Here is a 23,755-nt window from a genome sequence, read left to right on the forward strand (position 1 = left end):
AATACCACTCTGATTAACACAAAGCTTCTCTTTGAATGTCACATTCTTTATTCTCCACCTACCACGCTATGAGTTGCTGGTTCAGTTCAGATTCAGAGAAAAAGTACTAGCAATGTTATTCACAGAAAAACAGCGTATTTGCCAATACTGATCTCCTCTCCAACTAAGATATTTTGTAACAGGTAACCCAGAGATTACACAAACAGCTGGCCATTTGCAACTGGAGATTGTGCGATGACACACCCATCTACATACATCCGTGCCGATCTTTATTAGAAGCATAATGAATTTTTCTGCATTGCGATAACTTTCCTCCTTACTATCTAGTATGTAAATTATAGTCACTTCTGCATGCAAAAACAAGAACATCAATTTTAATCCCTTTCTCTCTGCAAATGCATTAAGAATATAAATGGATTTACAGAGATTGTTTGAAGGAACCAAAAAAAGATGGGGGCTTGCTCATCACTAAACCCATAATGACTGCAGACACAAGCAATAGTTGGTTGAAAGCTAAAACAAGCTTAAAACTTAATGAGCAAGAAAAAGCACGAACCCTAGATACTGCAGTTTTCCATATGGTTACTCCTATTCTAGGAAAACTTAATCTACATACCTGAAATAGTTATCGAAAGAAATTACATACAAGGAAGATGAGCGTTCTAACATTAACTGGGTATTTTAGAACCAGTGCCTAGACAACGTCCATATGCAACCTGCCTATTTTTCTAAACCCAGTTAGGCATGCATAAAGCTTAATGATAACTTTTTACTTGTCAAAAGCTATCTTTTACTTAGCTTTCTTTCCAAACATGATTCTATCCCAATTTATTTTTGTTTTGGTATGCTATTTAGAAACAACTGCTTTTGTAAAATAAACAGCTATGTAAGTAACTTGTCAGGTAAAGATCATCCCTGATAAGTTATCTGAGGCCTAAGTTACAGGGCACCAAAACAAATGGAAATAGACCGATTCACTTTGTCATCAGCTGGTTTCTGAGTCAAGATAATAGCAAGATAACTAAGCTTCTTTCAAATATGAATTACAGCATTTTCAGCTCTTTTTCTGACTGCCAAATTTTAAATTAAAACCGTGGTCTATACTTGAATAGAAAAAACACAAATAGCACAAGAGGTTTTCTATTTAAGAACAACAAGTTTTACTTCCCATTCCAGTTACATACCCAAGTAGCTGTCATCAAAAGCAGCACTAGCAGGTCGGGTTGCTAACTGGTCATCATATTTTGTACTGTAGACTTTGGAGTCATATTTAGCCACAATCTCAGTCACTCGATCAGAAATGAGTTGGCCTAAAAACAAAGAAAACGGCTTAAAACACATGTGCACACCCTGAGTAAACAAGACAAATTTATGCGATGCTTATGAAGCAATAGCTCTTCCTTAATACTAATCAGAGAACAGCCAACACTAGATAGCAGCACTAGACAACAGCAGCAGCACTAGATAGGAGAATTTAGCTTACTACAGTTGTTTACTGCTATGCTACTAACAAGCTAGTGCTTTACTGCCTTCCTCCTGTTCTCATTTCACTAGCCACTAGATGGTGACTTGATCACATCGCTTTCTTGGAGTTTAAAATTACACTATATTGCAAAACATTTTGTTCCAGGAGAGCACTGACTTCATATACACATTCCCCAGGTATGCATGCAGTGCAGGGACAACTCCTCTTCCTTCACCTCTGAAAGTGGGGGGAAAAAAACAGTTTATACAAGTACACTATTGCTATCATCTATTCAGAGCTGAGATTGTCATTTCATATTAACAGAAGAGATTAAATAGTTTTAACAGATGAATTAGCAGCTTGGCCAGAAAGCAATAAGGTGAATATAGGAACATAATCTATATTCTGTCTGCAGCTGAATGTCAATCATTTCATTTTGTTTGGACTTTATAACACAGATCTAGAAAAAAGCCTCCTGTGATGCCAAGTCTACACATAGCCTGGCATTACACAAAAAGTTTTTAATAAATGCTGTTATGTACATTAAAATAAAAGAAACAGATGGTGGAAATTCTGTTCTGATTCTAACAACCATCTTCTGAACTGAGGGCTATAGGTAAACACCGTATGAACCTGCAAACAAGTGCTCACTGAAGCCCACATAAACAAAACACATAGGTGGTGTTCCCTGGAAACAAATCACCGCAGTTATGACTCGTACCACAGTGCAAACAGACTATTGCAAATAAATACATTATATCTTTGCCTTCAAGGGAAAATAACAATAGTTCTTCGTAAAGTACATTACTCGTGGAAAATGCATGCTTGATATTTGTGTGAGGAAAAAACCAAAACCTATAAATTTTAAAAAAAGCAGCAAAAAACCAAAGAATGCTTCTCCTGGGAACACTACTTACGTGATCCCATTAAAAAATACTTAAAGTTACCACACAGCTATTTAAAAGACAAAATTCATCTAATCAGTTATTATTTCAGCTTCAATCTGTTGCCTTGATAACTCCGGAATTATTTTGAACGAAGTCAGTAAACAGTTTCTGTTAGCTGTCTTACTGACAAAGACTTGGACAGCAGTTGCAGGAGGGTGGATACAGAGAAAATTAAAAAGGTCATCCTATTCTGTAACTTCAACAGTGTATCTTACCTTGCCAGTAAAAACTGCCAGGTCCTCCAAGCAAGACTCTGTCTCCCTTGTGGGGGGGGGGGAAAGAGGGAGGGGGGAATAATATTCAAACAAATTAATTCTTAAGACTGAATGAACATATCCCATATTCATGGGATCCAAATAACCACATGAAAATAAACTGTAAATAAACCATGTGTAAATAAACAGTAGCTAGACTGCCCCCTCCCCCCCTTAGATTTTTTGAAGGAGCAATTGATTAATCCTAATAAAGAATGTATGTACTGTAGAAAACTAAGGTAAACCACAACATCAGTTACTTGCTTCATTATATCATCCATCTAAAATTAACAGCATAACTTAGCTTTTTGCTGTAGTAGAACTTTATATCCACAAAAGGGAACAGAAATACACGTAGGATAGAGTATAAAGACTGCTGAAAACCAATAATACAGTTTCTGGCCAGTACACAAAACTAGACTCATCTTCTCCCCCTCCTCTTTCTATTACTTTTTGTTAGAAAAACACAATTCAGAAAACCTATGATGTAATTCCCTCAATCCATAATCCTTTGTAGAACTGCAATCCACAAATCATTTCATGCAACTTGAACCATATTAGCTATCTCAGTGCTGGGAATTAGTTCCCTAAGTACTTCACTCAATTGAGTCATTTGCTTCACCACCTAACTAAGCCACTTATTCTCATTCTACTCAAAAAACTCCAATATTCACCACTCAGAGCAAACTAGGTCAGAGATTTGGAGATACCAGTCTTGCCAACTCAGCTAGGGAGGTGGACTGGAGCCCAGCATTTGTTTTAAAAATGGCTAGAGTCTGCACAGTAGTCCTGAAGGACACAGGCCAAATAACAGAAACACTTCTGGGCCAGTATTACTCTTTCCACAGTCTGTGGAATAACAAGGGTGTGCTCAGGCAAAGTACAAAGGGATACTACACAGTTGTAAGGTGTGAAAAACCCAGCAGATGACCACATCACAAATGGGTATTAACAGGCCGAGATAATACTAAACAACTTAACTGATAAAACCATGATGATAAAAATATAACTGTAGATAGTTCTGAGATTGACGCACAGTTCTATTGTGAGTGGACTTGAGAAATTATTGCTAATTAAAATATAGAGATATTACACCATAGAAAAAAAATATAAGAAAAACAGCAACAAAAGGAAGCCCATTTCTCCTAGTCACTGAGACAAAACTCCACTCTAAGAGCACTGTCTACCGGTTCCCTTCTGCAGTAATTTACTTTTCCTCAACAAGTAGCATTAGCCGTGCACTAGTCCTTCCAGTAAAAAAGCGTATAACTGCATTTACCTGAGTACTGCTGCAGCAGGGCCTTATAGTATGAGACTGGAAAACTGGGTTGTTTATTTTTGACATGACTCCTAGAAGTCATGTCAAAAGTACACTTAGAAGTGCTAAGTGTACTGTTGTGAAGGTGTAGGGAGAAACATATTTATGCTACTGGAATGGTTTAAACGGATTGTTCTTAGTTTACAAGGAGTTCATTGTTTTCTTTCTCTCCCCTTCCTGCCCAGGAATGGTGGTTTACATGAAGTTTCATAACGTCTGTGCTTGCAGACAGACTTAATCACAGCGGTAGTTAAACTGGAAGTGTCTGCTGACTAACAGGAACTAAGTAACAATCACATACCTTTGTAAAGTCAATACTAAATCCACCTTGACAGAATCCTTGCCCATCTGCATCAATAGTGGCTAAGGAATAGATAGAAAAGGGGGGGAAAAAAAAAAAAAAAAAAAAAAAAAGAAAAATCTTAGTTTAGTCTTAAATTAATTAATCTTAATTTAACTTAATTAAACTTGGTTAATCTTAAATTATCAGGAAGAAAGGTTGCTAGTTTAATTCAAGAAATCGTGGAAAATATGTAAGAAAGTTTGCTTCTTTTAAGGAAAAAAAAATCTGCTATGTAAATAACCATAGAATATTTGAAGTATTGCCTTAAAAGAACTAGCACACATCTGGTTGAAAAAATCCCCATGTATTGAGACTCATCCACGCCTAGCTTAATCTTATGACCATTTAGCTGCATAACAGAAATGGGGGGAGATATGAACCTAGGAGTGTGACTAACTCACGTTCATACATTCTTATTTAATGCCTTTGTTAGACCACAATGGATTTCAATCCAGCTGCTCACCAGTGACTTGGAAAAAAAATAAAAACTGCAACAAAACTTAATACAATTACTCAACCTACTGGCTTGCATATTCAAAACAAACAAACAAACCAACCAACCAAAAAAAGAAAACAGGAAAAAGAGCTTATAAGCTTTGAAACTGTGTACCAATTCATCTACACAGTTATGGTTCAAAGCATTTGGAGGGTAAGGCTCAGAATTGAACAATGAATGTAATTAAAACTGCATCATCAAATATATACTCGTTCATGAAAATCAGAAGCTTCCTCTGCACAGTCTTGTGCAAATGAGTTTTTTCTTCATGCTACAAAAATAATTAACCTTCAGAGATGTCTAGATTTGGTCTTCAAGTGCCACATGTGTCATTCTAATGTTATGCTACTCAGACAGCTGTGAAGAGCATAATCACAAATATTAATACAACTTCTGCTTACTGCACTGGCTACAGAGCAACACACACATCTCAAGAGAAGGAGAAAAGAAGGACTTCGATTCAGTGCAAGAGCCATTACTACTGAAGTGGTCAATAAAAAGTCTGGCATCTTCAAGTTTGAATTATATTTGGATCAAAGATTTCTCTCTGGCCTGTAGTAGAGAAAACTAAGTCTGGACCCTGAGTATCAGTTGGAGGAGAACACAGGTGTCTGGATCTAGCTTAATTTGTTTTAAACAGCAATAATGGTGTATATGAAATGGGGAAATACCTGTAAAAGCTCTTGCTTCAGATTAACAAAGAACATACGAAGAACAATTCCTAACATAAATGCAACAAATTGCTCTACACTTACTTGACCTGCAGGGTGCATATTCCACAGATTTAGATCCATCCCGCAGGTAACAAGTTCCCACAGGCTCTCGCTCTTGTTTTGTTTCAGTTCTCCAGTGATACAATGGGGCACAAGCCTAAAGAAGAAGATACTACAGTGAGAAAACCAAGTCCTCTCGGAAACACTGGGAGGTGTGGACTAGGAGGACTAATAGCACAGAATTACAGCTTTCTAGAAACCAAGCAAATTTTGACAGATGCACGATGGGTTAGTGGAGATATCATTTGGGTATAAGTATTCATATTGTTAACCTACAGCATAACCTTTCATATTGCTGACCTACAGCAAAACCTTTAGAAATACTTTCTTAAAGCAGCATTTGTAAGGAGTTCTTCAAGAATTTTTATCGCATTCTGACTTCAGAATATGAATACTACTACTTTTCTCAAAGCCAGATACAATTGCCACAACCTTAGTTTATGACCAGTTCAAAACTGCAAAAAAGCTAATTGTGGTAAACACAAACCAAGGTGATTAGCTGATTCAGAATTATCCAGATCTTTCCATGTCTTTTCTACTACAATACAGCAGTACTGAACCATCTGAAAAGCAACACAAGCTTACCAGAATTTTATCGTTTTTGGATCTCACAGACGCTCCAAACCACTGATGAGACTTAAATTCCAGTGGATCATTGGGAGCAAAATCTCTGTTGCCTGCAAAGAAAATGATAAAGAAGCATAATTTCATGGTAAACTGTTACAGTAAAAAGTAAAAGCATTCTAGTCAGTTGTTATGCCACACCCAGAAAAAAAGCAGACAGCAGTAACACTGGAAGACGTCACTCTTTCAGTGAAATAAGCTTTAAAAGTGATTTATTGATACTTATTTTTACATTCCTGGCAAAATTAAGCTATTTTTAGTGTTGTAAGCACGCAACGTTTACAGCATCTTTGACAGGAACACAGTAAATATCTCATACTTCAGATATTTCATTTTCGAGTCAGATTACAGCACTGGTCAAGAATCAGTGCCAAAGCTAAGTTAAGAAAGTGCTTCTAGAAGAATAATTACCCTGATCAAGTCAGGCAAATTTTGCCATTGCCTGCAGTCAAGACAGAAATTCATCTACTATTCTAGTGAGCATTAACATTCCTATTCTGTGAATGCAGCATGCCAAGCACAGCAATCAGCATTCTTTCAAGTTGTGACGGCAGACAGTAATAAAAAAAGGGTAAGAATTTACTCATACAGAGGAATAATTTCATTTTGCCCTCTTTGATGATGAAGTCTGGTAAACGCAACATATTGAGTGGTATTTTACACTGTTCTAAGAAGTCTTCAAAACATTTCATATTTCTCACGTGCTTTCAATGGAGAAGTAGAAACTTCACCAGCCTCATGAGAAAATGAATGTAACACTCTGAATTATTATAATTATTTCTTTAAACATTGCTTAAATTGCTGGTTTGCAGTGTCTAAAACCAAAGAGTCCAAGAGTTCAGCAGCCCTACATCACTTCCACAGACTGGAGGGAAACCACAAACCCAACCTTGTTATAAATCAGCAGTTCTGGTGCTCAAGACCTGTGACCACTTGAATCACAACTTCCTTTCAAGTCAGACATCTCCTAAGGCGTGCTTTGTCTCGAGAGGCTGTGTCACTTCCATTAGGAAAATCCCATGAAAAGTACAGTAAAAGCAGTTCTTATTTTCGATCAGCCAAAACAAGCAAAGACCTGGACTACTCTGATTTTGCTCTAATAAAAGAATAATGCAGAAGTCAAGGCCAAGCACACAACATCACAGAGAACTATTGTGATATGTTTTGTTCTTTTTCTCCTACTTTCAAAGGTAAAGAGAAAATGAAGGGGAAAAAAAAAAAAGAGAGAGAGAGAGAGAGAGAGAGAGAGAAAACTTCCTTCTGCCATATACTCATTCACTTTCTTACTTAATAGGTGTTTTAAACAGGGAGGGTCTGATGATTAACCATATCTGCATAAATGAATGTACACCGCATACTGTCACACAACACTCGGGAAGAAACATAGTTTGAAGGTCAGCATGTCACCTCCTCACAAAAAAAGAAAAAAAAATAACACCTAAATAAGGACTGCACAAATTAATTTCAAATAGGGAATGTCTTGAGGACACACAGAAAGTCCCTTTTTTGCTATATCTTTCCCTTATTTGCCTTTAACTCATGAAAAAATACAGACAGTTTTGCTAAAGGATGCAGTCATGTGTTTGAGACAGTTTCAGATGCAGATGCCCTCAGAAGGAGTAGAAGTTTCCATGTGATGCTATCCATACGTTCCTGCTGCCAACCTTTGTCATAGCCCTATTCCCCACTGGTCACATAGACAGAAGGTACCCTATAGGGGAAAAAAAAACAAAAACAAAAAAAACAAAAAACCCACAAACAGCTAGATCAGGGCCAAACCCTGCTAACTTCAAGGGGAAGGAGGCAGTGCTGACCTCCTGGGGAGAGAGCAAGGATACAGGGCCAGGGCTGGGACCTAAATCCTTTCTGGCAGCGCTACAGGTTTAAACTCAATTTATTCTCATTCTAACACCACACCCAAGGTTACACATTCTAAAGAGAGATTTGGTTTCTACCCTCTGTTTGTCCAGCTACTCTCAAAATCAAAGCCACCTCTCAGCTTTACTTGCCAAACAAAGCAGTATGCTTTAAGGAATATAAACCTTGTCAGGAATTGTTACCGTGTGGAATTTTATGTCTCTCTGCTCTTGGGTATTTAAGCACCACTACCTATTTATGACTACAATGGAAAGTAATATAACAATTTTAGACTGTAAAGCAAAACCCTATCCTAAATCTTATAGAACATATGGAGGATCTGGAGACTTCCAACATAAGCTTCAACCACTAGACAATAAGTAGAAGGAATGGTCTTGTCAGCATAGCAGTTAAGCAGCTATAGAACATTATCAGCAAGCTGATTTTATTGTAGGCATAAAGGAAATAATTTGCCTCAAGTTTCAGTTGAACGCATCAGCTGAGAAAGAATGAGGTGATAAAAAAAGACAGATTATTTCTTAGCGGTGCCAGCTGTCCACAGGCTCAAGTGATTGCACTAGAAAGAGGGGAAACAATTGTTCACCCAGCACACGCTGCCAGAACAACAGCTCTCGGCCTTTTCCCATTGTACTCCTGAGCTACAGAAGCTCCTGTGCTACCCACACCAAAGAAAAGGCAACATCTATGATGGCAGCAATAAATAGATCTTCCTCTTCAGGCTTTCGGGGACAACATCATTTTTTTCTACAACATTGAAAAAGCTCAATAATTCTGCTCAACATTAAAGATAACATTAGAAAACTGTTATCAAAATAAAACTGAAAGGTAAGCAACAAGGCTTTGAGATATAGTCAGAAGCTGGCACAACCCCAAGTTAATTACCTTTCACATGTCAGTGCTCCACAACCCAGCAACGTAATGTCTGAAAGCTTAAAGAAAAAACTGGAAATTCATATACTTAACACAAAAAAGAATCCACAGCATGTACAGTAGAAGCTGCTCCACCAGACACCTTAGTCAATGCCAGTGCTCACACACATGAGACAAAACATCTGCCTTAAGAATCTGTCTCAGAATGAGTCTATCCTGCATTGGGTGCTTCGCTAGGTAAAGGTGTCCTTTCCAAAAGGGGGTTGCTTTCAGCTGTGGACTGGCTGTGACACAGCTTATACCCATAGTGATACAAATGTATAGCCATAGTGATACAAACATATACCCCCGTAGTGATGCAAAGTGAATGTATAGCCAGCGGGTATATAAGAGAAGACTCACCAATGTTGAAACTCAGTGTTGAGATGGATGCTCACGAATGTTGAGGATCGCCACAAAAACTCCACAAAGGAGCTATCTCCAAAAAGAGATGCTACCTTATCAGTGGTCAGCCCGTAAGTGGGATCTAGGAGAGGTGAAGTCAAGCTCTACCCCTTCAGGGAGCACATCTGTATTACCTTCACCTGTGCTCCCTAAGCTGACCCCGTTGCTTGCCTCAGATGGTTAATCAGAGGTTCAGGCTGTGATCAACAGTTTCACATACGCTCAGCAAAGTTTGTTAGAACACAGAAAACTAAATCAAGTGAAAAATAATTTGGAGGCATAGACTTAACACATGCATTGTAAACATTAAAATTCAGGCCCCTACTCTCCATTCCAGAGGAAAAGTTGGTTTTATTTGTCCACCCACCTCCCTTCAAAATTCCCCATAGGATGAAAAAACACAGAAAGAGATTATGATTCTTTCCCTCAGCTTTAGTTCTCCCAAGGAAATAATGATCTTAAGAGGAAACCTGGAAAACACTTTGCCATCAAAAAACCCCTTGCTTTAAATAAGAAGCCATGTGGGTTTCTGTTCTTGACTGGGAAAAACAAACATAAAAAACACGTGAACCTTCATTGGAGCAAATCAAGGTTAAATAAGGTATATTAACTCTTCTGTGAAACAAACTGACATTGAGATTGACTTTGTTTGAGTTTTCATAGAATTCAAGGGCCTGGTTTTGTTATTGTTTTATCATTGCATAAGTTATCAGTGAGGAGGAGAGAGGGGATAAATAAGAGGAAGGAAAAAAAACTCCCCCTCTAATTGTTTAAAAACAGCAGCTACTTTAAACAAAGCAAACTAATATAGACAGGATTTAGACATACAGGGATTTATAAACCCAAACGAGTCTTTTCACATAACATAGTTGCCTTTACTACTGTGACAGTTGTCATAGCCACTGATATTTTACTCCTATTTTTTATTTCCTCTGGACTGTCTGAACAATGTCTTTTAAGTGCCTTCACACCACTGCTGTACAGTGTAAACAGGCATTCAAGCAAATATGCCAAATAATGCAAATTAGATTTGGACTTTTATTTTTTTTTAATTCAGAGTTGTTCTACAAATGCTATTTTCCAGATTAAAATACAGTCTTTCTGGGGACTTCTCCTAGATGGGACTTTACTTCCAGGATTGTGTCATTGGACTGTAGGGTCGTATCTGAGAAGACAACTTATGCTGTGGTTTTCCCCTTTGCTCCTTCCCATTGTAGTAAACATCATATGATGATTTCACATATCTTTTTCATTATGGAAAAAAGGCTGACGTGGCAAGCCAACAGTACTTGGCCTCACAACATTCTTTCTTATGGGGGGTGATGCGGTTGTTAAGGCCACAAATTGTTAAGGCCAGAAGAGTGTGAAAACTCCCCACATCGGTGCTCCTGGACCAGAGGATCATCACTTCACTAGACTACATAAGATAAAAAAAATATACCATTTCATCACATAGAATTAGGATTTGTGAAAATCGAAGTAGAGGGATGTTAACTAGAAATAATATTGAAGGGGGAAAAAAAGTCTTGGTCATCCTTCAAATAAAAATAATAAGATCAAAAGCTTTTTCTGCACTGATTTTCTTTTGGCTACCTGATTGCGGAAGCTGCTGCCTTCTTTTTCCCAGTGCAAATACGATCCGTTATAGAAAAACATGAAATGACAGGAGCTGTCTGTAACCTGTCTGATTTTTGTATGATAAAGAGAGAACTGTACTCATCCATTTAGCTTTGATCTGGAGTACCAGACTGAACTGAGACAACCGTGAGACAAGAGGCAGTGAACTGAAGAAGCCTGGCTCAGTATCAGCATGCTATAAACACTAAGCTGTAAATCTTAAATGGCCACCCAATTCACCATATTTCTGTCAAAATAAACCTCTCTGTAACAAAGCCAAAGTCAATCACGTAGCCAGTTCTAGGTAAAGGGAAACACAATGAAGGTAGGCAGAAGCAAAACAACCCTATGAAATATACCAGAGCACTGTTACCATAAGCCAGAATTTGACACAGCAGAAAACTAGCTGCCATTTAAAACCTCAGAGATTTCAACCTCAGTTACAGGCAAGAAGGAGCAAGTCCAAGTTTACCTTCACCTGAAAGCCCCAGTGCCGTGAGGCAGCTGATGACTCACCACGGTTTAGCAACAATGCTTTGATACTGGCTCAGAATAGAGAGGAACAAAGATTCCCACTTACTCCCCTTCCCTCTCCTACAAATCCTGTCTCTTTCTCTGGGCGGAGCTGGAACAACTGGATCTTATCCTTTGCCTAATATAACTAAGAGCCTTTTTTTCCAGCTTGTCATGCAGTTGGGATCCAGCTACTCAAACAGAGCCAACAGCATTCCTTTAGGAGCCTACCTAATCATGAAAGCATGAGCATTTTTCCACCCTCAGCTGTAATAACAAGTGGAGGAGGTTTTATACATTCTACCTCCCTCTTTTGTATTCAGAGGGGTACCAAAAGCCCAAGGCTGACTTTAGTCATCCCAGCACATGATAAGGATAACAACTGAACTTCAATGAGATTGAGGTAATCATAGATTCAATGAGATAAAATTGATTCATTCCACAACAAAGAATGAATAGTCTTCACAAGACTTATTGGTTTGCTGTTGACTAAATCAATAGGGAAATACCCACACAAAGTGCACCTTAATCCTAATAAACCAATCTCCTACAGATTAAAAGTAATAGCAAAGGCACGCTATTCCCACAAAATACTGACCTATCCCCCAGTTCTTTATTCTTTCCCACTCATTCCACAGGTGGAAATGAAGCTGTTATGAATAACTGACTCAATTGTGCAGATCATCAGAGCCTTAAAATACAAGCTCACAACACCCACGCAAGTCATAACTTCCCAACATCAGCAGATCTTACACTGTGCTGTGCTACAGGATAAAGCTGCACAAGCAAGTTACAATATCCACTTCAAACTAAATAGGTCACAGATAGATACAGCTATGCCAAACTGGTGGTTTAAGCTTCCACACAAAGACTCCTATTGTCTACAATCACCCACTTGGGAACGGAGAGAAACTAAACGAGAATTAAAAAAACCCACAAGTTGGGAACATAACGAAAAAGAGGGGGAGTTTTTATTAGTATTTTCCTTTTCAAAAGCTTTTTCCCCACCTTTCAGCACTGATCTACACAAACACACTTCAGAGAATTTAATCCAAAAACAATTAAAGACTCTGTCATTCATTTGAAATAACTCTGACATGTGAAAAACATGGGAAGGTGTGGAGAAGAACAAAACAACTGGCCAAGCGGCAAACCTGTATGCAGGCAGTAGCTTCCCCAAAGGAGCAAGAGCACAATGCACAGAATTGAATACGACTTCAGCACTGGAGATGATCTTCATTTTTAGCACTTAGTCATTTCTGTGAGACATCCTAACCTTGAGTTTTGAGATCTATCACAACAATAAGAAAAGCTTTTCACCGAAAGAATGAATGATAATTTAGCCTTGCATCAATCTGTTACACCAAGCATATCACAGGAGCACAACAAAGCACTTATCCAAACAGCCAGTGCTGTGTGTGCTAAAAAGAAAATCTGTTCAAGAAATCTGCAGCTCATTAGCACAGAAGTTCAAAGTTGTTTGATGAGCATATTTTCCCTTGTAACAGTGTGTAGAACTGTCTGCATTCTGCATCTCATCAGATCAATCTATGTGCTGAAACTCTTGAAAGTGTCTGAACACTGCTTTTCTTTTTCTTTTTTTTTTTTTTTTTTTTTTAAATGCTGCCATAACAAGCTGCACTTCCAAGCATCCTGTTCTGGAGCCAGAGCATCTTCCAGTTACAGCTCTGACTCAAAACTTAACAGCATAAAAATATTTCATTAGTAATTTATTCAAAGTCATGGGACTATTGAAATTGAAGAAGTCCTGCTTCTACCAACTCAGTTCCCAATATTCTTGATTGATATAGATAGGCCAAAAGATGGAAAGTACAATCAAGTCATGAGGAAGACTGTTTCCTTTTGGATAAGAAGTACTTCAGAAACTCATTTGGTTTACATTGATTTGTGAGCATATTTACATTAATGTGTAAGCATATTGCTCACACGTGTACAGTTTGATTAACTCCAACTGCTTACATGGATCACTGCAAAACTTTATGATTTGTCAGAACAAAAATGCAGAGGGAACCTGTAGAAGTAGGTGTCCCATTTTAAGCCAGGTTCAAATGAAGACAAACATTTTCTCAATGAGTCCTTAAAGTTTGAGATACTTGGTAATTTGTAAACAAAATATATAACACCTTGCAAAGAAAATGATTTGATAACATCATTCGTTACACAGCACTGTGGCAACTTGGAATTATGTGCTTTCATGTGAGTTTCTACCAGCTTCTCATTCTGAAGAAATATACCTGCCTACACTCTGAAGCTCTTGGAAGTCTACTCAAACAGAAGGAAAACAAATCCCAATTATTTTACATAACAATTCAATTCAGTTTGTGGTGAAGCTGTGGCAAATGCAGTAAGAAGTCAAAACACAGAAGAACATAATGACAAGGAACTTCAGTTTAGTGACAGTGGAGTGTTTAGTCACTGAATCAGCAAGATAAACAGGAACAACACAATAAAGTTCAGTTCTTGTTTGACACTTTTAGCAAGGTCTGTTTCTAGCAGCAGGATAACCGGTTAGAGACACAGGCACGGATTGATATGTTACTTATGCAGCAGAGGAACAAAGTCGTGCATGCAGGGAAGCTTTCCTGAGTGGTTGGACTCTTCTTAATTTTACTTCAAAGTGTTAAAAAAAGCCTGTCTGAAATGTTTGCCCAATGATATTTTAAAGCCCTTTTGAAGGGATTAAAAAGGTATTCTATCATTCTGGCTACACACAAAAAAACACATGCAGCACAGCCATATGTACCTCGAATCTGGGGGCATGTTCTACAACACATTTGTTATGCAATTTTCACATAGTCATAACGACACTAAATCAAAGCCAACTGATGTCAGTGCTAAAACTCTCAGAAGCCCCACAGCGAAGCATCTTTACATTTGGGAAGTGTTAATGTGCGATGTAAACATTTTGCCTTCCAAAGCCACCATGTATACCAGAATGTCAAAAGTAATTAGTGCAATGTGCACACAGACATGCACGCACACAGGCACACGTGTAAAACATTCTCCCACCGCGCAGGGAGTCCTAGTTCATGAAGGCAAAGGGAGAACCTCCCTCCCACACACAATTCTATTGATTCTTTAGGTGAGAAAACAGCTTGTATAGGAACGGCAAAAGAACAACAATTTCTGGCTAGCAGCTTAAAAATTGTAATATATATTTCAACGATAAATTTTATGTTACATATTCAGATAAAAACTTCCATATATACATGAATATGTGTATATTCACGTATCTTCAGCATGAAAGATAGGAGAGCTCCATGAATAGGCTCATCTTGTGAGGTCCCCAGTTACCTCCCCTAAAAGAGCAGGAGTTAAACACAGGAGAGAGGAAAAAAAGCAAGGCTATACAAGCAAGGATTTAAGCATCAGTTCAACTACTTATACCACTTCTCCAGAGGAGCTGAGGGTGAGCGACCAATATGGCGAATAGGAAATAAGCACTTGAATAACTCCTTCAAAAATCAGTATCTAAGAGGCAGTACCTTCTTGCTACAGCTATATACAATGCAACAGCTTTAAGTGATTGAACTGCTAATAATTATATTTAAGCCAAAAGCAAGTGACAGAAAATAAAACCTGTTTCTATTAAGGCACTGATGAGCTCAGTGTGGCCTCTGCACAAATGCAGAAAAGGAATCACAGCTTGAGGTAATCATTAATAATGTACAAATATTAATATGTTATGAGTTTATGAGGAAAAGAAAATGAGGGGGGAAAAAAATAAGAGGTGCCTCCCTTGCATTACCTCTGTTGTACCCTACCTGTAATAAAACCAGAAGGTCAGTGAACATAGTAAACCTCACTTGGAATAAGACTTGCTCATTGCTGTGCTGCACTCACAGCACGGGGACACGGCCTCTTCACTCATGCTGCGCGTGTGATGCGGTGACTCGGCCTGGCCATGCTGCCTGTGCCATCTGGCACAGGAGCCAGGAGGCACAAGCATGACTGTGCCTTAAAGCAGACAATTCTGATCATGCCAGACATTGCGCAGACCTTGTCAGCCACAGACAAGAGGACAGAGACGCAGAGAAAGCCATGTATACAAATGCCCGTATAGTTTACAAAGAGTAGGTTTGTCACCAACTGTAAGCAATTAGAGAATTCTGAAGAAACCCAGCTAATGAATTATACAGAAGGCATGCTACTTTCCCTATTAACAAAACAGCTAAATAATCTAAAATAGATCTGCTTTGTCTTTCCAGAGCTAGGCAGTGCCTCCGCAATTATAAACCACAACAGCAAATGTTGAAGGAGTGATAGATGAGCCTGAATTCTTGCAGAGACTGCATTTAGCTGTCTATAAAAAAAACCCTTCCCATTAGCACTGCACATCAATGGTCACATCATCAGCTACTTCTCCTGTGAGGAGGGAGCATCGTAAGTCTCCTCTGATTCCTGGTGCAATGCAGTAAGGTAGGGACAAGCAGGAGTGGGGGACTGCACTGCTCTGGCGTAAGATTTGGTCATTCTAATGTAGGGAATCAACCATTGTGTTACAGACAAAGAAAAGGACAATTTATTTTGTTTCAGAGCATTGATTATTTTATTACACTGACACACAATAGCCCTTTTCACCCAGAGAATAATCGACAAATGCATTATTTCCCACTTCACTGACACAAAGCTGGATTGAGTTAAAACATGCCTGACATAAATTCTCTTAAGCCACAAAGACCTGCTAGTCCTAATGTTAAAACACAAATGATTAACACATCCATTACTTAAATGGCAGATTACTAGCAAAATGCTGCTTGTTTGTTCAATAATACATATCTTAAGCACAGACACCAAACAAAGCAGTGAGGACTTTGTTTCGAACTACTGTGCCTGCTGTAAAGATGAGCCCAAAGCAGTTCTCAAGACGCACCTGGAACCTAACAGAGACACAACTTCCTCTGCAAGATGTTCTTCAGCTGTTATATAACTGGAAAATATTACCTACAGACATTGAGATTATGCTTAAAAATACTTTAAAAGTATACTTAAGTAGTCTGAACAAAAGGCTTCTGTAGGCTGCTGTGGATAGATACCAACACGGGTCTTGTGTGCATCATTACGAGCATCACTTGTGGTTGTACTTTTGAACGAGCAATAAGTTGATAACATGCCAGTTATCAGAAATACAAACAAAAACACCTAAGAACTGAATACCAGCAGCATTCTGTGTTATATCTCAACTCTGGGACTGAGTGAAAAGCCTCCTCAGTATATTTGTACCTGATTTATAGAGGACCTGTAGACTGACAAGTCAGCAGCATAGGCTGAAATGAATTGTACCCTACCAGACTTGAAAGCACAGGTGTTTCCTCCTTCATACCACACAGATCTTTCTTAGGCATTCCCAGGACACACACAGCTTTTTCCACTGGCCTGAAACAGGCTGAGGAAATCCCAGTACAGCACTGACCAGCACAAGCAGAAAAGCACTCACAGCACATTCTCACATGACCTGCCACAGCTTGTGGAAATCACCGTGTGTACTAGAGCATGAAGGCTGAGCGAGATGTTTTATGTCGGCATTGCTGCTGCTCAGCTCTGATACACTTCAGAGACAGGTAAGCAATGCCTCTGACCTGAAGCATCCTGAGAAGTCCTATCAGGAATGTAATACATTACAAAGCTACATCCAAGAAGAAAATAAAGAAAACGCATTGTTTTTTCCCCCCATGGTTTAAAGTTTATATCCCCAGTTTCAGATTAAGCCTCTGAATATTTCCTCATACGCGACCTACTCTGCTATGAAATAAGGATCACACCAATCCCCACATGCCATGTTCTTAAAAGGCATCTCATGTCCCTCAGTGTTTATCAGAAATTAGATTGTTAAATGCTTTAAGTGTGCTAGACATTACAGACAAAAACATAATAAACCATCAGGTTAAAAGAATAAAATAATAATAATAATAATACTAAAAGAAGCAGCAGGTACACTCAATTTGGCTTTCAACACATACCAAATATAACAGTGCTTCCCAAGAGACAAGAAAAACAACAACAATGACATAGAGAGGCCAAGTCTTGATTTCTTGTTAGTCCAAAAACTGATGCATCCAAATCAACCATCAGGAAGCACCATGTGAGCAAGAATCCCTCCTGCAACACCCCAGGATCATGGCAGAGTCCCCTCCCCTGCAGCAAACGGCACATTACCTGTGGGGTCAAAGATGATGGGCTGGCAGTTCCTGTTGGAATTCCAGTTACATTGCAGCACCTGGCCCCCTTCTACCACGTTGTGCTGGGAGGTGTTGGCTTTTGGAGCTCCCACCAGGAGAAATATCCTGGAGCAAAAAGAAGAATATAAGATTCCTTATATTTCTTCAGGCACAGACACAGCTCTTATTGACATTCTAACAGGTCAGAGATATGAATGGATAAGGCCCCTGTGTTAAGGTTAAAGCTAAAACTACTTGAGGTATCAGAGGAATCGATACTGGGCTTGGCTGCCTCCTTTCTGTAAGCAAAAGTGGGTAAACCCTTTTTGACTTAAGACATGAAACAAGACAAAGAATGACGTATTCTGACTTACTTGAGATGATATTTAAGTAAGATGAACACCTCTTACACCCCTTTCTTCCCCTTTCAAAATAATAATAATAAACCTGTGTTTACACCACAGAAGAAGAAGTTGCTTATTTCTGTAGTTTAACCAATAAATTGTGTGGCATCATTTCTAGTTAATGTTGAATGTAAGAGTAATTTACTGTAACTTGTTCAGCAACATATATCCATATCAGCAGCACTACTACACTTGGAAGGCATTAAGCAGCGAGTCAGCCAGAGAACCACGCGTTAGTGAAGCTCATTACACAATAAGCATTTACTTATTAAAATGCTTCACCATATAAATGCCTGCCTATGTAAGTGAGGTCCATTCTGAGCAGGAACTTCTATGCTACCAGGCTCATGCAAGTGGTAAAATGCAGAAGCTGCAAACTAAGGAACAGATGGAGCACAAAGGCAGACCAAACAAGGCTGTTAACTTCTTCCAGGAACTCCCACAGCTCTCAGACACACGACTCATCAGCACTTTTCTGAGGAAGTCCTCATGAAGCACAGGCAGTGACATCCAAAAGAAGCCATGATGTAGAACTAAATGCTTCCTTCTACCAGAATCTGCTCTGCTGTGTTAAAGAGAAAAGTCTCCCATTCACAAGCACCGCTACCTCATATCAGATAAGGCAGCTGGTTTTGAAACAGGCATAGCCAAATAAGCAGGTTGAAGAGTAATTCCCCTAGAATATGGATCCTAACTTCACAGACTTGTTCTGGCTGTGATGTTTATCCTCCAGACTTCATTGTTGTTCAGATCTTTGTTTTTTTCTCCTTCATACAAGAGTTTCAGGCATAAATGCATAGAAACTTAGCAAAGCTCAACTCACGAACACCAACAAGCAAGGTTATTTTTCAACTACATTTATTGCATAACCTTCAAAATACCCTGGTGAGGGCTCGATAGAAAAGCCACGCTTCTCACAGTCCATTGGTTTCCCCTAATGGCATTCACAGACCAGCTTACGAGAGAAACTATTTGAGATGCTTTAATGGAATTAAAACATTCTCTCTGGACATACCAGAAAAGTCTAAAAATAAACATTCATAATGCCAAGTGAAGACAGACATACATTATTATAAATGCAATCTGTGGAGCAAGTGGTAACTTGCCTCCCTCCTCACTCTTACTTCACTAGTTTTGAGATGCCCACCAAACTAAATAACACCTTTAAAAGTTAACAGTACTCATTTTCACCTTTCTTTCATAACATAATCTTTGTGAAGAGATATATTAACCACCAATTAAATAGTTGTTATGAAACCCTGCAAAGGTACAGGCACCTCTTTTCCCAAGGCAAAAAAGAAAATGCTTTTCTAGAATCACAAGCCAAACTATTGGACTTGAGTAGTTTGTAGCATTACTGGTAGTTCATAAGACCAGTGACTTATCTACCTTCACTCCACGTGCTAAAGGAAAGAGGGATCTGAGAGAGATTTCTATTTCCACAGGCATACACGAGCTGTACTCTGATACAACCTATCTCCTACACAGGGGGTCAGCCATCCCAACAAAACGCTGCACACAGCACTGGGAAAGCATTCCCAGCCTCAGCAGTCAGGGTTCCGTGGGTGTGCATACAGGAATCATCTCTTCCCAGTGCTTAACTACATGCTGGGAACAACATACTACATACGTGGGAACAACAGATTATCAAACTCAGTGCTTCTGTCTATGAAAAGTCCCTTTTACATTGTGAAGTCACACCTTCAGCCACTTGGAACTGCAATTACATCCTGAGCCAGGATAAACCCTGATAAAACATCAACACTGACTCACGGGCTGGGTTTTACATACACGTTTCCTCAACGTGCTTTACAGCAGCTAACAAAACAGCAGCTTGAGCTTCTGAGAGCTATTAACTCTGCTGTACCACTAGTCAATCCGAAGAGCTTTAACTGAATTTAAATCACTTGAACTCAGCTGCTTTTTACCTCCGTCCTGAAAAGAAAAGGTGTTGTGAGAGCCGCGGAGCGACTTTGTTTCACAAAGCGGTTTGATGCGAAAGGCAGCAGGGGTGAGATGCACAGATACAAAGAGAAGAAAACAAACAGAACATATTTTCTTTTAATAACAAGCTCCGAGGGATTAAGACAGCGGAGATGTTGCAATACACACGCAGACAGGACGGCTGCCGGGCAGCGGAGCAGCCCGAAGAAGCGCTGTAGACCCGCTCCGTGACCGCAGGGCCGAGGGACCGCGGGGCCGCCTACTTACGAGGAAGGGTCGGGAGCGTAGAAGTCCACGGCGAAGCCGAAGTAGCTGCCCTCGGCGCCCGAGTACACGACCGGCCGCTCCACGTCTAAGTTGAATGCGCTGCCGGCGCTCAGCGCGCAGCCCAGCAGCAGCAGCGCCCGCATCCCGGCCATGGCCCGCTGCGATCCCGGCCCGGCCCCGCTCGAATGGAAGGGGCGGAGGGCGGCGCCGGCGTGGGAGCGGGATCGGGAGCAGGAACGGGCCGCTTCCTCTGCCCCGCGCCCAGTTCCCTTTTCTCGGCGGGACGGCAGGAAGGAGGAGCGGCATCATGTGGTGCCGGGGGCGGGCCCTGCTCTCGCCACCGCCCGGCCTGATCCGGAGCCCGAACCGAAGGCCCGATTGGACCGAAAAACAGCTGGAAGAGGAAGCGCCGAGAGCAGCGCGGAAAGCCACGAGCACAGCAAGCCCGGAGAGCCGGCCGGGTGGCGGAACGGCGGTGCTGAGGCCTTTGGGATGGGGATGCGTGGCACAGAAGACATGCCGCGGGGTACACGCTCCCTACCGTATCCCGGGGCACTCCGAAGGGCTGGGACCGCTCCACGGCAGCTCGGGGACAGCTGGTGACTTGTTAGACTCGGTCTGACTAGAGGTCGTCCTGCTGTAAGAGCTGTGCGGGTTATAAGGCCGGTGGTTCAGCGTGAGCCCAGCTGGCAGCAGTCCACCCTGAAAGATGGAGAAAATAAGGAAGCAGACAGAACACCTGTAGGCAACCTGATACGGACATAAGAGGTGGCACGGAGCTGCACATTAACTCGCTGAACAAAATAAACACCGTCTCACAACCAGCGAGACTTCCTGTGTTCGGAGGGAATCAGCTTCATTCAGTGCAGTCAAAGCGGTATATTGAAACGCTGGCTCAGGATCACTTAGCACGTTATATTTTGTTTGTCTTTTAATGATTTATTCCACATAAAGAACCCAAGGACCTTCTCCACCCCCCTTTAAAATAAAAAAAAAGTCTGCTTTGTCACCAACTACACAATGAATCACATTTCAGAATTAGGAACAGCTTCCTGTTTATCTTGGAGGGCAAATCTAAAGCGCTGTGCTGCTCTTGGTGGTGTCTACCCCATTAGTGTGGCACACACATGAAAGAAAAGACACATGCAGGATCTCAGGGAGGCACACACATGAAAGGAAAAACGCAGGATTTCAGGGAGAAGAACTGAACTTTGGGGTGATAACTTCAGTTTCTGACCTCACAGAGAAAGTTGCTTAATATAAAAAAAGTCTATTCCATTTTATACTGATTTAATGAAAATACACAAGTTAAAGTAATCAGTTGTTGAGTTTTACAGCCTGCCTGACTGCTGTGTTGTATAGGACAGCCTGACAAACATAAGCACAAGGGCAGCGTGAGGTCTGCTCAGGTAAAGAGTGTTGCAGCCAATTGTCCTTCCAGGCAAGAGATAATAATAAATACTTAAGGAAGTCAACCAGAAAACTAAACATCTGACAGAAAAGCGAAAGTTCCTGTGCCCATGCTCGACACTTGTTGCTTATATTCCTTATTCTGTCACCTCTTCATAGAGAAGACCATGAACAAGAAAAACTGTTATGATGTAGTGACTTGGCTCTCCCAGCAGTTACACTACTGTCCTCATCAGAGCAACACATCAGAGGGGTTAATAAGTTTCCATATTCTAGCAAATAACAAAAGCATAAAATAACAAAATACCTGATAAAAGTATGTAGATTTGGTAAAAGGAGGGTTTATTATCTCTGTTTGATCATATACCTTCATGACACCACACAAACAGCGAGGGACAGCTCATTTGTAATATATGAGGGCTGCATAGTGAGCGGAACATTTTAGCTTCCTAAGAATTGGCTGCTGCGTGCTGCCAGAGGGTTGATAAGTGAAAAGCCAGGGGAGTGGTTTAGATGTGGCATACATCAGAGGTTGCTCATCCCCAAGGATATCTTCATCAGACTGTTTCCTTGCCGCAAGAGGACGATTGCTTCACACACCCACCTATCTGCCCTCCATCGCTGGGGCTGGGGCAGGCTATGTCGCCCACTCTTCCCCTGACTCAACTCCCACCATGATGAGTCACTCACAGGGACAGGGCTGTCTGGGCTGCTGCGTTGTGCAGAACCCACTGATCTTTCCAGGCAGATTGCAGCTCTCCTGCCCCCATCTCTGCACAAGGAATAGAAATGCAGGCCTGGGGTGTGCTTCCAATCAAAGCACATCTCACTATCAATTAAAAGGAAGTATTTTCTCTTGCCACAAATACAGCGATTGAGGCTGTAGTTGGCACTGAGCTATTACATCTGACAGAATCACAGGCAAAGGAATGATGGCCTCAAATAGACTTTGCTATCCATTTAAAAGCAGGAAACACCCTTCTAGTATACATGTCATTTTTCCTTGCTAACTTGTTAATCTCTCAGTATGATTAACAAATAGATTTACAGCAAGTAGAACTGTGTTAGACAATGTAAGCAAATAAACTACATGCTTCTATATTTACTCTCCCAATTACTTTTCAGTTTGCAACCTGCTAAGGCCTACAGCAGTGGAAAGCAGCCACTAGGAAGTGGGCAGAACCATGACAGCAAGCTATAACCTTGTTAGCTTTTCCTTATACAACTGATCATTAACACGGTCAAATAAGGCTTTGCAAGATGCCAAGCATATTTGGAGAACAGGCACTTGTTGCTTTTGCTTTTTAACCATTCCTTAGTCTTCGACCTGTAGAATGAACAGAGTATTTCAGAACATATACATATATATTAATTGCAATCCTGTCTTCTCTCTCATGACATTACAGCCATCAGCAAGAAACAGCTCAAGTCCAGCAATCCAAAAGTTAAAAACATGAGTTCAGCAGTGGTTCTACTTAAAAGGCTCTGCAAAACATCCTTAACTAAGAGAGAAACTTCAGCTTCTTAGCAGATCCAACATTTCACAGCAGCACTGCTAACATCTGGAGCACAGAATGGATTACTATTGACTCATGTGTTGATACTGCTGCTGGCTGGCAGAATGCTGCCTTCAACCACATGAGTACTTCAGTACACATTCTTCTCTAGTACCATCCAAGCACTCAGATTCAGACTTTAACTGCATGGAGCAGACCTTTAAAAAGTAAGTTGCTCTCTAATACAGCAGTAGAAAGCAAAAATAGCTTGACAACAAGAATAGCTTGACAAAGAATTGACTTAATGTATTATTTCAGTATTATTTTTGTCAAACACTCATCACTTAATGCTTATTTTCCTGGAATTCCATTGACACTGCAAACCACAAAAGCACTATGGGGTGTGGGGTGTAGCAAAACCACAGCGGCTGTCTTGTAAGCTCAGGTCGTTGTGGTTCCATCACAGTTCAACAGTCCATCAAAGCCTCACTCACTGGTTATCACTGGTTACCA

At 40.3% G+C, this 23,755-nt stretch overlaps 1 protein-coding gene across 1 annotated transcript in view; it reads right to left on the reverse strand.

The window, feature by feature from the left end:
- ITGAV (integrin subunit alpha V) overlaps positions 1-21,216 on the reverse strand; it is a 40,777-nt gene extending 19,561 nt beyond the window's left edge. The window contains exons 1-7 of the mRNA XM_015867881.2: positions 20,337-21,216; positions 17,720-17,847; positions 6,182-6,273; positions 5,579-5,693; positions 4,286-4,347; positions 2,628-2,673; positions 1,185-1,310 (exon numbers count right to left, since the gene is read on the reverse strand). Coding sequence (XP_015723367.1) covers positions 1,185-1,310; positions 2,628-2,673; positions 4,286-4,347; positions 5,579-5,693; positions 6,182-6,273; positions 17,720-17,847; positions 20,337-20,488 — 721 coding nt within the window. The 5' untranslated portion in view covers positions 20,489-21,216. The remainder of the gene's footprint in view (positions 1-1,184; positions 1,311-2,627; positions 2,674-4,285; positions 4,348-5,578; positions 5,694-6,181; positions 6,274-17,719; positions 17,848-20,336) is intronic.
- Between the last annotated feature and the right edge of the window lie 2,539 nt (positions 21,217-23,755).

Source organism: Coturnix japonica, chromosome 7 (genome assembly GCF_001577835.2).
Source record: "Coturnix japonica isolate 7356 chromosome 7, Coturnix japonica 2.1, whole genome shotgun sequence".
Classification (NCBI taxonomy): Eukaryota; Metazoa; Chordata; class Aves; order Galliformes; family Phasianidae; genus Coturnix; species Coturnix japonica.